The sequence below is a fragment of the Pempheris klunzingeri genome, chromosome 20 (genome assembly GCF_042242105.1).
Source record: "Pempheris klunzingeri isolate RE-2024b chromosome 20, fPemKlu1.hap1, whole genome shotgun sequence".
NCBI classification, from domain to species: Eukaryota; Metazoa; Chordata; class Actinopteri; order Acropomatiformes; family Pempheridae; genus Pempheris; species Pempheris klunzingeri.
The window spans coordinates 9,222,933-9,238,847 of record NC_092031.1 but is presented as its reverse complement, the minus strand read 5'-3'; the positions used below and the strand labels follow the sequence as shown (position 1 = coordinate 9,238,847).

Sequence of the window (15,915 nt, the reverse complement as noted above, 5' to 3'; positions counted from 1 at the left end):
CATGTAATGTCATGGTGCAAAAAAAAAAAACAAGAGAGGAACAATAAAGCAGAAACTCACCCTCCTCTAAACTTTCTCTTGTTTTGTCTCTGAAAGTTTCAGATCTAGGCGGAGGCCGTCTTTCCGCCTTGAAATGCAATGAAACACAGGGATTGCGTTAAAGTTAACACAACGGGCGACGAGGGTGATAGTAAACTTTCTTTTCTCCCCCCCCAAGTCTATCAGTGGTAACATGTTAGAAAATGCAGGCCCCTAACTTAACGGACTCGGGGACGATCGACCCCCGTTTTTCAATCTGCAACTTACCTCTGAATCCGACGAGCTGTTTTGATTCGTTTCCGACTCGTTTACAAGAGAAGATTTGACATCGGCTAAATCCCTTTCTGCCGAGGAGTTCTCCGAAATTTTCTCTTCCTGCTCCCCTTCGTCTTTGAAGGAAATCATTTCATCGTTTGCACCCAGATCGTCCCCTCCACCGCCGTTGAGCTGCGGCATTTTTCCCGAGCAAAAAAATATTTTGGGGGGCAAAACACGAAGTTTTAAACCCTTGATCTCGGTGATCTAGAAAGTCCGAGTTTAAGTTTGGGGTCTGTATTGGCGTTTTCCAAAGCTCTGGCGGTAGGTACAAAACTAAAAAAGAAGGGAATCTTGGCAGAAAAAGGAAGCCGGAGAAGGAGCCGAGCCGCTCGGATTGAGTGAGTTGAAGTTGGTCGGAGTGGTTTTCAGTTCAAAGGCGGCGCTGATTGACAGATAGAGAGGGATGGAAATAGAGAGAGTCTGGATTCAGGATTATTGACAGGGAGAAACACACAAGAAACTAATGAGATTCAAACAGGGAGGGACTTGAAGTGACGTTTTCATAAATAGGAGGAAAAAAAAGGAGAGAGAGAGCGAGGGGGGAGAGAGAGAGAGAGTGAGAGAGAGAGGGAGGCTGGAGGAAGAAGGCGGACGGCTGCAGAGAAAAAGCATGTGAGGAGGAAAAAGGCAGTTTGGGAGCAGGACAGTGATGGTGAAATAGGAGGAAGATAGGAGTTGCTTGCAAATGTGGATTAAACGCACATATGGGCGGTCTCCCGGTAGAGTAAAAAAAAAAAAAAAATGAAAAGAAGGTACTTCCTCAGGCTGTTTGCAACCAGTTTGACTCCACCAGTCTGTCACACTGGGGCCAAATTAAGATAACATTGCAGCTTAGAATAAAGTTTTTTACCCCTCATATTCAGGCTCCATAACCTACTTTTGTATCTGTCTTTTTTTTCTCCTTTTTTTTTTGCTTACTAAATACTAGAGGCCTATCAAAGGAGAATAAAAGCTATTACTCCAAGCTTGTTTTCCAATTTTATCTGCTTTGTCAGTTCCCTTAGATCTATTTTTCATTTTATTAGATAATGTTTCCTCAGATCTATTTTTTGGGATGGAGGGTGTTATTGCATCCTGCTTTCTTGACAGGTGTGATGTCCCCTGGGACTGAGCTGAATTCCTCACTGGCAGCACACACTGGGCTGTGCTTTTTTTTTTTTTTTTATTATTATTATTTCTCTCTCCTCCCTGGCCAGCCAGACTGGACACAAATAACTGATGCAGATTTGGATGCTCCACTTCTCTGTATTGTTCTGTGCAGAAATACAGCATTGCTTTAACAAAAAAAGACGTATATAAGATTATGTGTACTGATTGCAGTTAATAGGCAAAAAAAAAATGTTAGGATAGTAGAATTTGACCACATGAAATTATTAGATATCCCTCACAGCGCATGGCTACAAAACCATATTTTGTTTTTGTTGCCTACCTTTGTTTATTTTACATGCTCAGCAGTTATTCTATGAAGTCAATCAGACGTGTGATTTACTGTGTTGCTATTAATTAACAATAAAAAAAAAATGGAGCAACAAAGAGAAAATGCTAAAATGTAAAATATTCAACAATTTTGTCTTATTTAAAGCAGGTTAATTAGAGATAAACACATAATAACAAAACACACAATCAGAAAAAAAACTGCCGTTTCCCCCCTGAAATGTATATAAAAGCAATAGGGGGGAAACCTGCTCCTGCTGAACAAGGGAATTGTGTGTGTGTATGTGTGTGTGTGTGTGTGTGTGTATGTCGGTGATGAGCTCAGCACCGGTGATTCGCTAACCTTATCTCATCAGCTCAGGAAATGCAGTTTCTATTCTAGCCGATATTTGATGGAGCAATCACAAAATCAACAATGAATTTCAAATGTGGCTGCAAGTGAATGGAGCTGAAACATATCCAGGTGACACTTACACTCTGTTGCAACATGGTTGCTGCTTTCAAGCAAAATAAATCACTATAAGATCAAAAGAAGACAGAGAATTGCTGATTAAAAAAATATTGTTTCATGTCATCATGCTGTTAGGTGCATAAAAACAAGTATTATGACACATAATTCCTCTGCATCTGCTCTCAGCAGTGTTGTCAAAGTTATGTGCACAGTGTAGCACTAAAGAGTTGTGAGTCTGCCTACCAACGCACTTAGACCAGGCAACACCATGAAAGCAGACTATTCCGCTCAGTGATCACTGATGTGCTTCATCTGGATGAGGTGAAAGCAGTGTTTGTGCTGGCTGGCTGCAGCCCAGCCAGCAGTGTTTGGGAGCAGGGAGGAAGGGAAAGGGATCGCCATCGCTGGTCCTCATCCAGTGTGTCTGTGTTTAGGCACACGGTGGAAGAAGAGGCACCCTGCCGCTCGGGGCCCTCCAAAAACTGAGCCCACACAGACCAGACCAAAGCAGAGGAGCTCCGGGCCGGCCTCTCCCCGGATTGCCTCAGCAGGTACCTGAGAGTTTACTGGGGGCCGGCAGCGTGTTATCATGCCTGCCGTGGGGACACCTGCCTCTGATGCCACCCTGGTGATTCTAATCTACAGGACCCTTTAATAAGATGGTGATAGGCTGCGCTGCTGCTGCTGCTGCTGCTGCTGCTGCTGCTTTGAGTGATGGGGCAGGAGCACGCATGGCTTTCTGTTGGCGTTATTTATTTGGCTATGTTTGTTTCGCGCGCTCACCTCTGCTCCAGGTGCAGCTGTGGTTTTCGGTACAACTGGGGATGATCTCATCCGTGCTCTTCCATGTCTCAGAGTGTGGAGGGCGTCACGTCACCAGTGTCTGATCACAAGACTTCAGCTCTCTACTGTCTTCATCAGCCCTGATGATGAAGCCGTGCGCTGACTCTGACCTCAGCTAGTTGGAATTGTACACCATTTGGTTGGAAGTCAATAATTATCAAGCTGGAGCAGATTTACTTATAAATCTGTCTTTGCTGTCTATACAAGTTATGCTATAAAATGCAAAACTATAAACTATAAACTTTAAATAATACACGATACTTCATCATGTTACCTTACTGACAGCTCTAATGTGGTTCTTGTATTCTGTATATTCCTGCAAAAAAGTAAAAGTGCTCAACATATTTTTGCCTCTTATATCCATATGTATGTTTGCTTTTTACCTTACCCTACCTCGTTCAGACTCCCTATATATAGGTCATTAACAACACAGCATAACAATGACAAATAAACTCCAAATTACATTTGTTTTTTCCATTAAATATATCAAACAATATAAGAAATTAAGTATACAAGATGTATTAATTTTACATGTATATGGCATATTTAGAATTTATTCGGATGTTTTTTTTTTTGGTGTCAAATGATTCTATAGACACGATGTCGTTTAATGTTAAATACTTAAATAGTCGATCTACAGTCAGTAAGCACTGTTTAAATAAGCAGAGAATAGAGCTTTTAAGAAGAAGGGTGAGTGTTTAATATCAAGATTTTCTGAAGCCCTCTTAATTACAAGTGGAAAAAAAATAAATAGAAGGTTAAATGAACATATCTGTAGTCTGTACTACCTAGTTTATACACAGTCTACATGGGAATGCTTATATGTAATATTTTACAGATCAATGTTTTTTCCTCATTTCTTCTTTGCCTTTGTAAACTTGTGTTTTTGAAAGCACAACCTTCACTTAATGTTTTGTAATTTTGATTGAAGAGCTTTTACTCTGTTTTTTGCTTCTACAGTGGAAATGCCTGTTAAAATAAATTCAACACGAGTACTCAAAGAAACAGATTTGAAAAATCCTCACACAGAGCACCAAACTACTTTGAGAAACCACCTACTTTTCTGTGAACACCCTCATTGTTTCATCTCGAGCAGGGAAGGCAGCAGCAGCACACAGTGCACATCCTCTGTGTTTGCAAACAGTTAATTACCCATCATGCATCCACGCTGCCAACCGTACAAGCTAAAAGGTCTCTCATTGCTGATTAACATATTACTGCTGGACATTTTCTCTTTTTACCCCACAAAAATATACTTGTTTTATGGCAACTGTGGTTTGATTTATTCCAGTAATGAAGTTTGTTCACTTGATAATAAGCGAAACTTAACATTTAACTTTAGTTGCATTTAGTGGAGTGCAAATTTCCTCTATTGTTGGGAGAGATGCTGTTAAGTATTTTGGCATTTATTGTCAGCACAGCTCATATAAATTCTATCAGTGGGATAATACTGTAGTTAGCCATAATTACATGTAGCCATACTAATGGACCTTGTCATTTTTTGGAATGGACATGATGGATAAATAGATGTCTGATTTACCTGATTATGAAAAGACTGTTTCATGCTGTATATTATTCATTAGAGTAAAAGCAAATCTGACAACAAATATCCAGATTGTGTTTGCATTTGTGTGCAAATGCTTTATTGTGTTTTTTGTGTTTTGAATAGTGTATTTACTATTGTGCTTGTTCAAATCAGCACGCCACCAATTTCTATGTAGAATATTTCAATGTGTACTATGTACTTCTATGTGTTGAATCAATATATATAAGCACCATATATACATTGTGTGTATATATATATATATTTGTTTATTCTCTTGTCTTGTACTTGTAGAAAAGGAGCTTCTCTGCACTCAGCATTCTAATCATTTGACACAATAGCAGGAAATATTTGATAAATAGAAATAATAGCTTTTGTATGTAGGATATTCTTAAGTCTTGAATTTAAAAAGCACAGTGCTCAAAGTATTCTGCTGACTACAGCTTAAGGGCTGAGAGTAATATCTCTTTCATATATGGAATTGAAATTGTTTTTGGTGAAGTTTATGCACATGTACACAAATACAGAATATCTGCTTACTGAAAATCAACCAAGTACATTAATGAAAATATGGCAAACACATTTTTTTATTTACAATCCACAACGCAAATCACAAAGAAGGAAGGAGGAAGGGAATAATAGTGTAATGAAGAGTGAGTCACGTTGCCCTGCGACTCTGTGCTCATCTAAAATCAATATAACCCCCCAGAGACGTTTCTAACTAATATAACAAACAGCACAACGTGCATTTCATTAGGTTAAAAGTTTATGAATCAATAATCGAAATAGCTCAAATCTCAGGATACAGAGCCTCATTTTTTTCCTCCTTGAAAAATCCCAAGAGGGGGATCAGACATTTTCTTGTGAATAGCCTGGACACTCATGATTAATGTAGGCACACTGCTTTTCATATCATCGTAGGTATTGGACTCAAACAGGAGGTGAGTGTCTCCAGAACTCATCCACACAGCATCGTGGGAACCATCGTAGGCCAGCTACGTGAGCTGTCTCCTGTCGCCTCCAAAACAAACAGCCAAGCGTTTTTCAGAAATGGACGCGATAGTCATTAATCAAGGTCTGAGGCAGGTCCTGAACTCTCTAAACATGGAATCCACCTGAGAGACAAGGTAACCTACAGTATGAACTCGGCTGCTGCAGATTTTGGCAGCCAGCACAAATACTGTTCACCTGTCTGTCACGGCAGCATCTCGCAGGGAGAGGCGAGCCAAGCCGCTGCTGGCTGGTAAATGTTACTTAAAGGTCAATGGTATACACGCCAGTAGGTTAATGGTTTGAATCATATTTTTACACTGGCCCTACAGTGAATGCATCGGTCATCAGGGTAGCCAAAGGGATTTTTATACGCTGATTTATGTCTTCATTGGGAGAGAAGTTGGTGTGTATTTGCCACTGGGCCTTCTGTGGACCCAGTTCATATGCAATGCAATGCAAAGTCCAGTTATCCACCTGCTTGCCCACATGATGGCACATAGTGTTGATTTTATCACCCAGAAATCACTGACAGACTGCATAATTAAGCCAGAAATGGAATCATAGACGGATAAACCCTATGGGTGTTCTTCTTAAGAATATGACCCCTTGTGAGGAGATGGATTTAAGCTCTTATCTCGGTTTTTCCAGTCATGTTTGCAAGATCCTGAAGAAAATGAGACGTTTCGTTTGTCAGCTGGCGAGACGCTAAAGTCAGACGACAAATTGAACCTCTGACCTTTGTGTTTTTGAAAAGCCGACCAAAAGCCAAAAGCAGATGCACAGGACAAATGCGGAGAAAGTAGCTTCCTGTTGACCCCTGTTTTGTGTCTGGGGAGTAAATAGGAACTCTCCCTTTCTCTGATGGTCTTGCATGCAGGACCCTCCACATCTCTGGGCTTTCAATGGGGTAGAAACCCGCTCTGATTGTTGGTTAAGAGACTGGGAGCATCTCATTGAAAGTACTTCCTCAAACAGGAAACAGGAGGCCTTATTGTGAGAGAAGAAAAAGAACAGTGTCTTCTTCATGATTGTGACAATAGCACTATAATTAAAATCACAGTGAGGGCAAGTTGACCTTTTGGGGCCTGAATGAAGGGTCATTTTGTGCACTGTGGAGGCAGGTTGTCTTTGTGAGACTGTGTGTGAGTTCTTAGCAACATCTAAATTGCCATATGCGTTCATTTTGAGCTTTACTGAGAACTTATTGTACTCATTACCATTTATCCAACATTGCATAAAGAATGAAATCATATCATATTCATATATCGTATATTGTGCTGCTCTCACTCATAGAAGTGCTCCTTGAATTCCAATGCACGTTGACTGGGTTCAGGGCTATTTTCCAAGACATTCGAGGTGCTTTAGTTTAATGAAGGACAAGTTTTGGTTGCAAAGGTTCTGCATACATTATCTCAATATCTTTATAGAGGATAAAAAAACAAAGAGGAATTTCTGAAATTGTAGCACACATCAAGCAAGCATCCGTTTTTCCATTTGAACTTGATACTGCTGCTTATTTGCTGAGCTGTAAAGTTGCAGCTGTTTTACTTTCAATGTGATAAATAATTGGAAAAGCTTTAGTACAGAGCCACAATTGCATCTTTAACGCTCTACATGCACACTTATTAATGAGTGACACAATCAAGACATGACCTTCAGTCAAATAAGTTGCCTTTCAGTACAAACCAGACCAATGTCGCCTTCATTTGGCTATATTTTCATTAACAGAATGGAAGATGAGCCCATTAATGAGACATCATTCTACATTCTTTGTACAATAAGATTCAAAAGAAAGGTAAACATCATCCAAGGTTAAGTTGTGAGCGGGTTATAGTCGATGCAATCTCTGTTGTCATATATTTCTCCCACTATCTCTTAACAGCAGCAACAGGAAAACAGCTTGTACATCTGAACTCAAAATCAGTTTATCAGACTATGAACTACTAATGAACAATTTTTTTTATTTATCAAAAGACTGTGGTTGTCTCCACTTTATTAAGTGAGGTGCTAAGATTCAGCCTTCTTTATATAGATTACATTTGAGAGTGTATGTTTCACACTTTATTATTTATTATAAATTATTATTCAAACTAGTTTGTATGCACATATTGTGCTACACCAGTGAAGGTGCATATATTTAACATTAGTGCATATTTAACATCCGTATAATAAGATATACACCAGTTATTGTTATTCTGTATTAAATTATAGAATTTCTTTATTCATCAGCACATGCATGACACTCTCTACCCCACACTTTAGATGCTTATACTTGTTGGCGACATATGGGTCTGTCTTTGGACAAAGGATGTGACACCCCTAAGTGCATGATCTGAAGTGACACCGATAGAAGAGAGTATTCAGATTCAGCAAAATATACTTCAATATACTATCAAAAGTAAAAGTGCTCATTATGCAAAAAAGCCCCTTTCAAACAGTTATATAATGTTGATATATTGCATTATTATTACTGATGCACACAGCAGCATTTTGATGTTGTAGCTTCTTAAGGTGGAACTAATTCAAGTTTTGTTTGCAAAATCTTAATCTGTGCAGTGACCAGAAACTATAGAATATAAATGTAGTGAAGCAAAAAATACAATATTTCCATGTAACTGTAGTGGCTTTGGTAGAAAGTATCAAAATTAGATACATTTACTAATTTGCTTTCTACAACCATCCACACCTTTAGTTGAAGTTGTGTACATGCAGGTGTGATAGTGGAGGGTAAAACAGGAACGTTTATTTGCACAACAGAACGTTGTGTAAAACGTCAAAATCAAAAATGAAGTGTCAGCAGCAGTGCATCACAATGAAAAGTTTGTTGTTAACTGGCCTTGACCCTGCAGCCACTGTTTTTTTTTTATCAAAAAACATTTATTGTCAAGTTGATAGACATGGCCCTTGACATAATATAATTAACAGTTCACAGTTGTTATTTTTCGAGTAAAATAGTAGTAAAGCAGAGGGTGAAAAGCAACAAGGACAACAAAATACACCAAACTACACATTTAGTGGTGTTATTTCCTTTGTTGATATGCCTTTTGTTGTCAATATGGCACACACTATACGCTCACAGCTGCTCCTAAAGATCTGTCAGCCTTTTGTTTTAACGTTTGACTCTGATGGAGGGATGTGAGTGTATGAAGTTTAGGGGCATAGTTGGTTCAAATATTGATTACCTTTCAGGTATTCCTTTTTCCTGAAAATTGATCCCAAAATCGTTCATTATCATATATCAGATAGTTCTGTGTTAGGTACATCAGATGCAGCATGGACACATACTGTACACACACACACACACACACACACACACACACACACACACAGACATGCACGCATACACTCCGTTAAGGCCCCAAAGCTTCATGCTTCAGCCTCAACTGAGTTTTTTGGCTGCAGCCCTCTTGGTCTTCTTCAAGGATCCTAATTGAGAAATTAATGCAGAAAAATCAATTGGCCTCAAGTTTTGTGTCCAATAGGCTCCTGAAGGCTTCAAGCTAGCAGCAATCAATGCTTTCCACATGGGTGGCTCCAAAGCCCCCTCACTCTTTTGTTTATGTGTTCATAGCTGGAGGATTTTGATATATGAATTTCAATGAAATAAACTAATTTTCCATCTTTTGCGATCCCCTGTGATGCACAGTGTATATTCCAGAGCATGAAATTATGTCTTTGGTCGCCACTTAAATATCACTTAACGAGAATTTCTAAGATTTCTAAGGAATTGAGATATATTGTGCAGAAATTGTGCCCTTACCACTAACACTTTCGAGCCTGCCTTATTTACACTTCAAAATGAGTATCTTTTAACATTCTGTGATCATCCGCAGCATTGTTGCTGCATGAATCGGCGTGTTTTGTGCATCCCTCTTGCCTAGAGGACATCAGCTTATTTAGGGCCATTTTAAAGCCCCACACATCATCATCAGGTCAATGAAAAAGCAACCTTGAATTCCCTTTGACACAACTGTCTTTTTCCAGCACTCAAACAGCGTGAGTGTGCATCACCTTGTTATGACTCACGGCAAGAGGTAAAACGGAGAAAAACGGCCATAAGAAAAAGATGTGAGGCTAAAATCTTTAAGTGTTTTTACAATTTCACCTCAAACACTATTGCATTTTCCTGCCTCTTCTGTCTTTTATGGTCAAAATCTCAACAAGAGGAAAACGGACATTTGCTTGTGGTTGTTGCACTGAGAAAACGAGTGCCATGTTCCTCTTTGTGCTCGTTAACCACCTTCCAAATTCATCATAAGCCCAGAGATCAGATCACAGTAATATTTGATCAATATTAATAAGGATAGGCAAACTCCTCCAGTAATTACCACAGTCTCTGGGCTTTGATTTCGACCATTACTAACGCCTCTGCATCTTTAGATTAAAAAAAGCGACCCCCTTTTATTTCATAACATTAAATCCCGACATGCATCTTCTAAAAGCTCTAATAAGACAAAGATAAGATTTGCATCCCCATACAAGTGTCTTTTTCAATTGATTATGAAGCCGCCATTGATGTGCGAGAAATTGATGTTTTCCTCTGTTCTTAAGGGCGGCTAATAGAAGGGGCGGGCTTCGAGGAGGAGACTTTGCTACTTTGATCTTCAATCAGTAAAAAATCCCACTTCTTCTTTGTCAGACTATATTTGGTAAATAACAGTGACAATCTGCAGGGCCTGGAAAAGGAGAGAAGGAGAGAGAGAGAGGAAGAGAGATGTGGTGACGCGATAGAGAGGAGGTTGGCAAGTGGGAGAAAAGGGCATTAAGGAGGAAATATGTTGAAATATGTTTATGGTGTTAAAAAGTGAGATAAGATGTTAATATCGCTCTCCTAACAACCCAAAAGTATTCTGGGATACAGTCTCAAGATGCCAAAATCGCTGAATCCGTCTGCCGCTGTCACCTCACACGGCCGATGACGGCATTATTTTGGGAAATTAAATTTTACACAACTGCCCCCGTGTTTCTGTGAGTGATGTTACATTATGACACACGCAGTAGGCTTCTAATTATGCCCTATGAAAAACAACAGGTGGATGTGAAAAAAGTAATAAATCATTCAGTCAATATGGCTGCCAACAGGCCTGTTGCTGTCCCTGTTTGTTTTTTTTTCCCCTTTATGTGCATGCGAGGAGGAATTATTGGTGGACATGCACTCTGAACAGATGCACAAGATGCTGTATGCGTCCCATGCATATTTTACAGCACATCATTTCACTGTGGTGTTTTGTAATCGAATTCTCAGTTAGGTCAGTTCCTTGGCATGTGAATACTAATCTTGTGTTCATGTGCTTCGGGATGGATGAATACAGATAAAAAGAAATATGCCACTTTAAAATCTGACAGAATGAGGAAATGTTGGCTGGACTTCCATCATGTCATCATAGCGGTCATCGTGGTACAGCTGTCGTTTAGCTTAGCTTAGCTTAGCATAATAACTGAAAACAGCCGGCACAATCATCACATTATATCTTGTACGTTCAACATGTACAAAAATTGTGTTAGAGTGAAAGTTTGTGGTTCTATAGGATGTAACGTGTTACTTAGCCGAGCTTTGTGACTTTTGCATGATGAAATCAAGATATATTGCGTTAGTTAGTGAGCTATAGAGGAGCTGGTAGGTGGATTTCTTTTACCTTTGGACAAAGTCAGGCCACCTGTTTCCCCTGGTTTCCAGTCTTCGGGCTACAGACTCAATCATTCAAACAACAGAGTGGTATCAATCTTCTCATCCATCTCTCGGCAAGAAAATAAACAAGCATGTTTCCCAAAATGATAAACTATTACCTTTGAACTTCAATAAACTTTTAGCGACATTAATCATCATCATACATTTTAGAAAGCTAGACGTGGCCAAATTCATATCATCCACTCCAAAGTGTCCAATTTATTGATGTTTTCAAGATAGTGTAAATTTAAGGTGGGATGAAACACTGAATTTGCAGTCGTACATGTCTCCAATTACCATAAAAACAAGCGTTAAGCATTTTGCTGTTTGTTCTACCTTAGATTTATATCTTTTGAAGGAGACCCAGGCGGGAGATGTGTCCACGTGGCCAGAGGAAGGGTGAAAAACACCCATGTGAGCCGTAAAGAGAACTAGTTCTTGGTGCACTTTCAGCAGGTGAAGTTGAAAGTAGAACAACTGGGCAATGAAAAAAGAAAAGGAGAAGCTTCCATTGTAAAAAAAAAATAACAAACAAAACCAAAGCCGAAGTAAGATAAAGAAGAAACAAATAAGCTACTTAAAAATGAGAAATAATAGAAAGTTGAATAGCAAAAGCTTGAATAAAAAGCTAATTGAAAAAGCCCACAGTTTAGTTAAAAGAGACAGGAGGCAGGAGCTGCGATGGTGAGCTGGATAGACAGAGCTGGAGATGAAGCCGGAGACAGAGGGAGCTCAGTGGGAGGTTGTGGAGAGGCTGGGGGCAGGCTCCAGGCAGAGGAGAGGGCAGAGAAGGATTCATGGCCCAGGATCAACAACAGCACACTCAATAAACCCCCACGGACACCAGGGAGAAAACCTAATATGCCTTCAACACATGCAAGCACTCATTTACAAATGTTTACAACCTTTAAGGAACAAAAAAAGGTGATTTGATGCCGTTCGATATCAACCCTGTAACGGCCAAATAGCAAACTGGGGATAAACCTGAAACGGGGCAAATACAGCAGACACTTGTTTATTTTTTGGTCTTCAGTATTATTCAGACTTCAGACTTTCCGTTTTTGCACCTTTTGCCAAACTGTGGAGGAGAGGAAATGACTGGTTAACACTTACTTTTCGAGTGCAAAGCATGTGCTTCTCTTATAATACTGCATCTTTGACACAACTTGTTTAAAATGTTTAAACCGTTATTCAAGTTTCAAAATTGTAAAATCACAAATGACACAACCTCTTGGAGAGTGTACAGTTTTTAAGTCGTCTCCACAAGTAAGACCTGACAGAAAGGACACTCAAAACTATATGCAGACGAGATGTACAGAGAGAAAATGTAGCTGCTTCAGAAAACGTTGAATAAAAATATCGAAAGAGTTGTTCAATAGTGATTTTGCCCACAGGCTATTGGTTGAAGAGTGTCTGATTTACTTTAATATCTATCATTACCATACATTTAAGATACCTTATAAACATTAAACACATGCATTTAACCTCCCATTCATTAAGCAGCTCACCAACATTACAAGTAGTGCTACAAGTATGGTTTCAAAAGATTGTAATGAATATTCCTCTTTGTAATGATCTCGTATCGTTCATGAATTCATTACAATAATGTTACAATATTTTATTATTTAGTGTTTATGGGCATAGTTGCATGTATGATTTCCATATAAGAGCACCGTATGACCCCCACCACAAAGTAATTGTAGTGTGGTATTGATTTTCTAATTTGTAAGTGATTCATGAATATGGATGGAAAGGAAAGTCAAGAAATTAATAGTATTTTAGACAGAGTACACACTGCTGATAAGTCTGACTTCATTTCTTCCCTAAAGTGAGGAGGTTGCGAATGCGGCGAGGCGCTGCTGCAGCTGAAAAGCTCCTGTGAGGACTGAGGGCTTCGTGTAGTGGTTACCGGCTCACTGAAGCCTCTGACCCAGCGACCACCGGCCTCTCAAAAGTAACTCAAGCCAAAAGCGAACATAAGAGGTTCTTTCTTCCAGCCCTGTTAGAGCTCGCATCCATAAAAAGCTCTGCTGGTTCAGTCAGTCTAAAGATGGCTGACTCCTCCAAACATCTCCGACCAAAACTATTAAAACTCTTCAGAAAGCTAGACACAAGCAGTCGCTGTCCCAAAAATGTTTTATATAGACTAATGAGGGCTTGATAAATGCGCACTCTGGCTTATGCAGCGAAAAAGAAATTGGTTTAATATGCTTTTCAGTGCCTTTACGCTTAAAACAAAGTGCAGGGAAGCATTCGTGTCAGTTCTGTGTTTCCCGAGTAGCTTAAATTCAAATAGTAGCACTCGGACGAAGAAGATGTCGAAGAAAACTTTGCTGTCTTTCTCAGGGAATGAAAATTTCAGAAGGGCTGTTGCTCTCCGATCCCTGCAGGTCCATTAGTGGCCCCATACCCCACCACGGCGGGAGAGAAAAACCTGTGTCAAAAAGTCTGTTTTCTAACGGAGCCTCATCTGCATATTTGAATAATACATAGTGCTTATAAGCATATTAAATGGAATGTGGCCATGCGTCATTTGAAGGCAGAGATTAGACCTTCCCAGTTAATTATAAAGATGTCAAATGTCATCGGGTGAACCTACGCCCTGGGGTCACCCCCTTTAGTTTGGTGATTATATGCACAAACTATAGATAAAGTGTCATCATACAGGCTATTAAGGTGCTGAGGCTTAAAGAGAGGCTTCCCTTCGCCTTTATTACTATGCAGAATCTGTCAGGGGAGGAAAACGAGACCACGCACTCTTAATGGTTTCTCAAAAAGCTACTACACTCAGTCGTATATTTCCCTCACATACTGAGAAACAAAGATTAATAGCGAGGCTCAACTGATGTTAACTTGCTAAATTAGCTGCCTTAGACCTTTAAGTTTCTAGAATCCTTTGAGATAACGTACCCTCGGCTAAGACAATAGTGAGGCCGTGTGTGGGTGGATGTGTGTGGGGGCTTGTTTTGGTCATTACTGTACCATTAAGGCCCAATCAGCTCAGTGGGGCAGCCTTGTGGAAAGCAACGCGGGCCTGAGAGAGCACCTTGGGTTCACCTTGACAGGACCGCCAGTCAAACAGGGCAGCACTCTCTGTGTTCCTGTCAATCTGACTCCCCCTCTGAAGTTCATTTAAAGGGAGGAGCAGCGGCTCACTAGCTCCTAACAGGTAAGAAGGGCCCATATTATCAGCCCTTAGAGAGAGCAGGGCAGAAGTCTGATGTGCTCTTTCAACTGTACTAAACTGTCTGTACTGTAGCTCAGCTCGCTGACTGACTAGACACACACACGCACACACACACACATACACACACACACACACACACACACACACACACACACACACACAGACAGACATACAGCAGCTCTGTCGGCTGATTGGAAAACAGAGCGAAAGAGAAAGAGTAGAAAGTGAAGGAGAATAGGCAGAAAGATGAGAGGAACTAGTTTGCATAAGGAAATGGAGATGTAAAGAAACTAAAAGATTAAGGGTACGAGAATAAGGGTGAGATTAAATCTAGGAGAGCCCGGCTGGTGTGTTTGTGTGTGTGTATGTGTGTGTGTGTGTGTGTGTGTGTGTGTGTGTGCGAGCGTGCGAGTGAGCGTGTTAGACAGAGAGGGGGGGGCGAGCGGGAGGGGGAAGAAGGTGAGAAAACAAGAGAGAGAATGGTATATTTTCTATGGAAGGTATATTGCAATCCACTTTTCTGATTTTAGGAGTACACTGGGGGGCTAAGGAGTTTGTTTTGGTTTGGGGGAGCTGACACAACATCCACTGCTTCCACCGTCAGGCAATCCCCACCACACACAACACACAACACACACACACACACACACACACACACCCCTACATGAGGCCCCAGCACAGCCCTTCCAGCTTCCTCAATATTTTATGGGATGAGCCCATGCTGACTAACTCAAGGCCATGCAAGCAAGGCTCCCCAACGAACCAAAGCGCTCGCAGTCTGGTGAGGTTCGTGGTTGCCAATATCCAAGATCATGGAAACAATAACATTTAGCTGCAGTTCCCAGGAATCAGATAAATGAGACAAAGAAGAACATAGTGAATCCAAAATGACTGCCATAAAATGTAAACAATGTTATTTTTTCCTTTTTGAGTGCAGCTTCAAAAGCGAAGCCACGAAGGTTTAGGCGTTAACTGGCATCACAAGAGTTTTAGAGTGCTAGTTTTAAAAAGCTAAACAATTTTGGGCTTTTTGAAAGGCTGAGCCCAAACACAATTAGAGGTAGACTCACTCTTTCATAGCATCCTGTGGGTCTCAAACAGGTAAAAGTTCTCGAGCTCAAACTTGTTCTTTGGATGATTGCATGAAGTTACCTCATGCAAGGTCTCCATTTTGGCTTGCTGGTCCTCATTTACTATCCCAGCAGACAGTTTTCAGTCCAGAAAAGTATGAAATAAAAACCGTAACTGGTCACATGCTCCAGTGAATTATTCAAGATACTCAAACTAAACTTGCATTTGTTTGATTCTGTGTGAGTGGTCGGGTAGAGGATGACGCTGACACGGACATAGTTTGTAGCTTAATCCCAACCGGCACTCAGCTAATGGCACCAATTGCTGGCTACAGGGCTAATGATGTTCTGTATTTTTTGTAACTATCA

At 40.3% G+C, this 15,915-nt stretch overlaps 1 protein-coding gene across 13 annotated transcripts in view; it reads right to left on the bottom strand.

The window, feature by feature from the left end:
* Positions 1-789, bottom strand: part of tcf7l2 (transcription factor 7 like 2) — an 88,218-nt gene extending 87,429 nt beyond the window's left edge. For all 13 annotated transcript variants that reach the window (XM_070851245.1, XM_070851243.1, XM_070851250.1 and 10 more), the window contains exons 1-2: positions 307-789; positions 61-127 (exon numbers count right to left, since the gene is read on the bottom strand). In XM_070851245.1, coding sequence (XP_070707346.1) covers positions 61-127; positions 307-495 — 256 coding nt within the window. In that variant the 5' untranslated portion in view covers positions 496-789. The remainder of the gene's footprint in view (positions 1-60; positions 128-306) is intronic.
* Between the last annotated feature and the right edge of the window lie 15,126 nt (positions 790-15,915).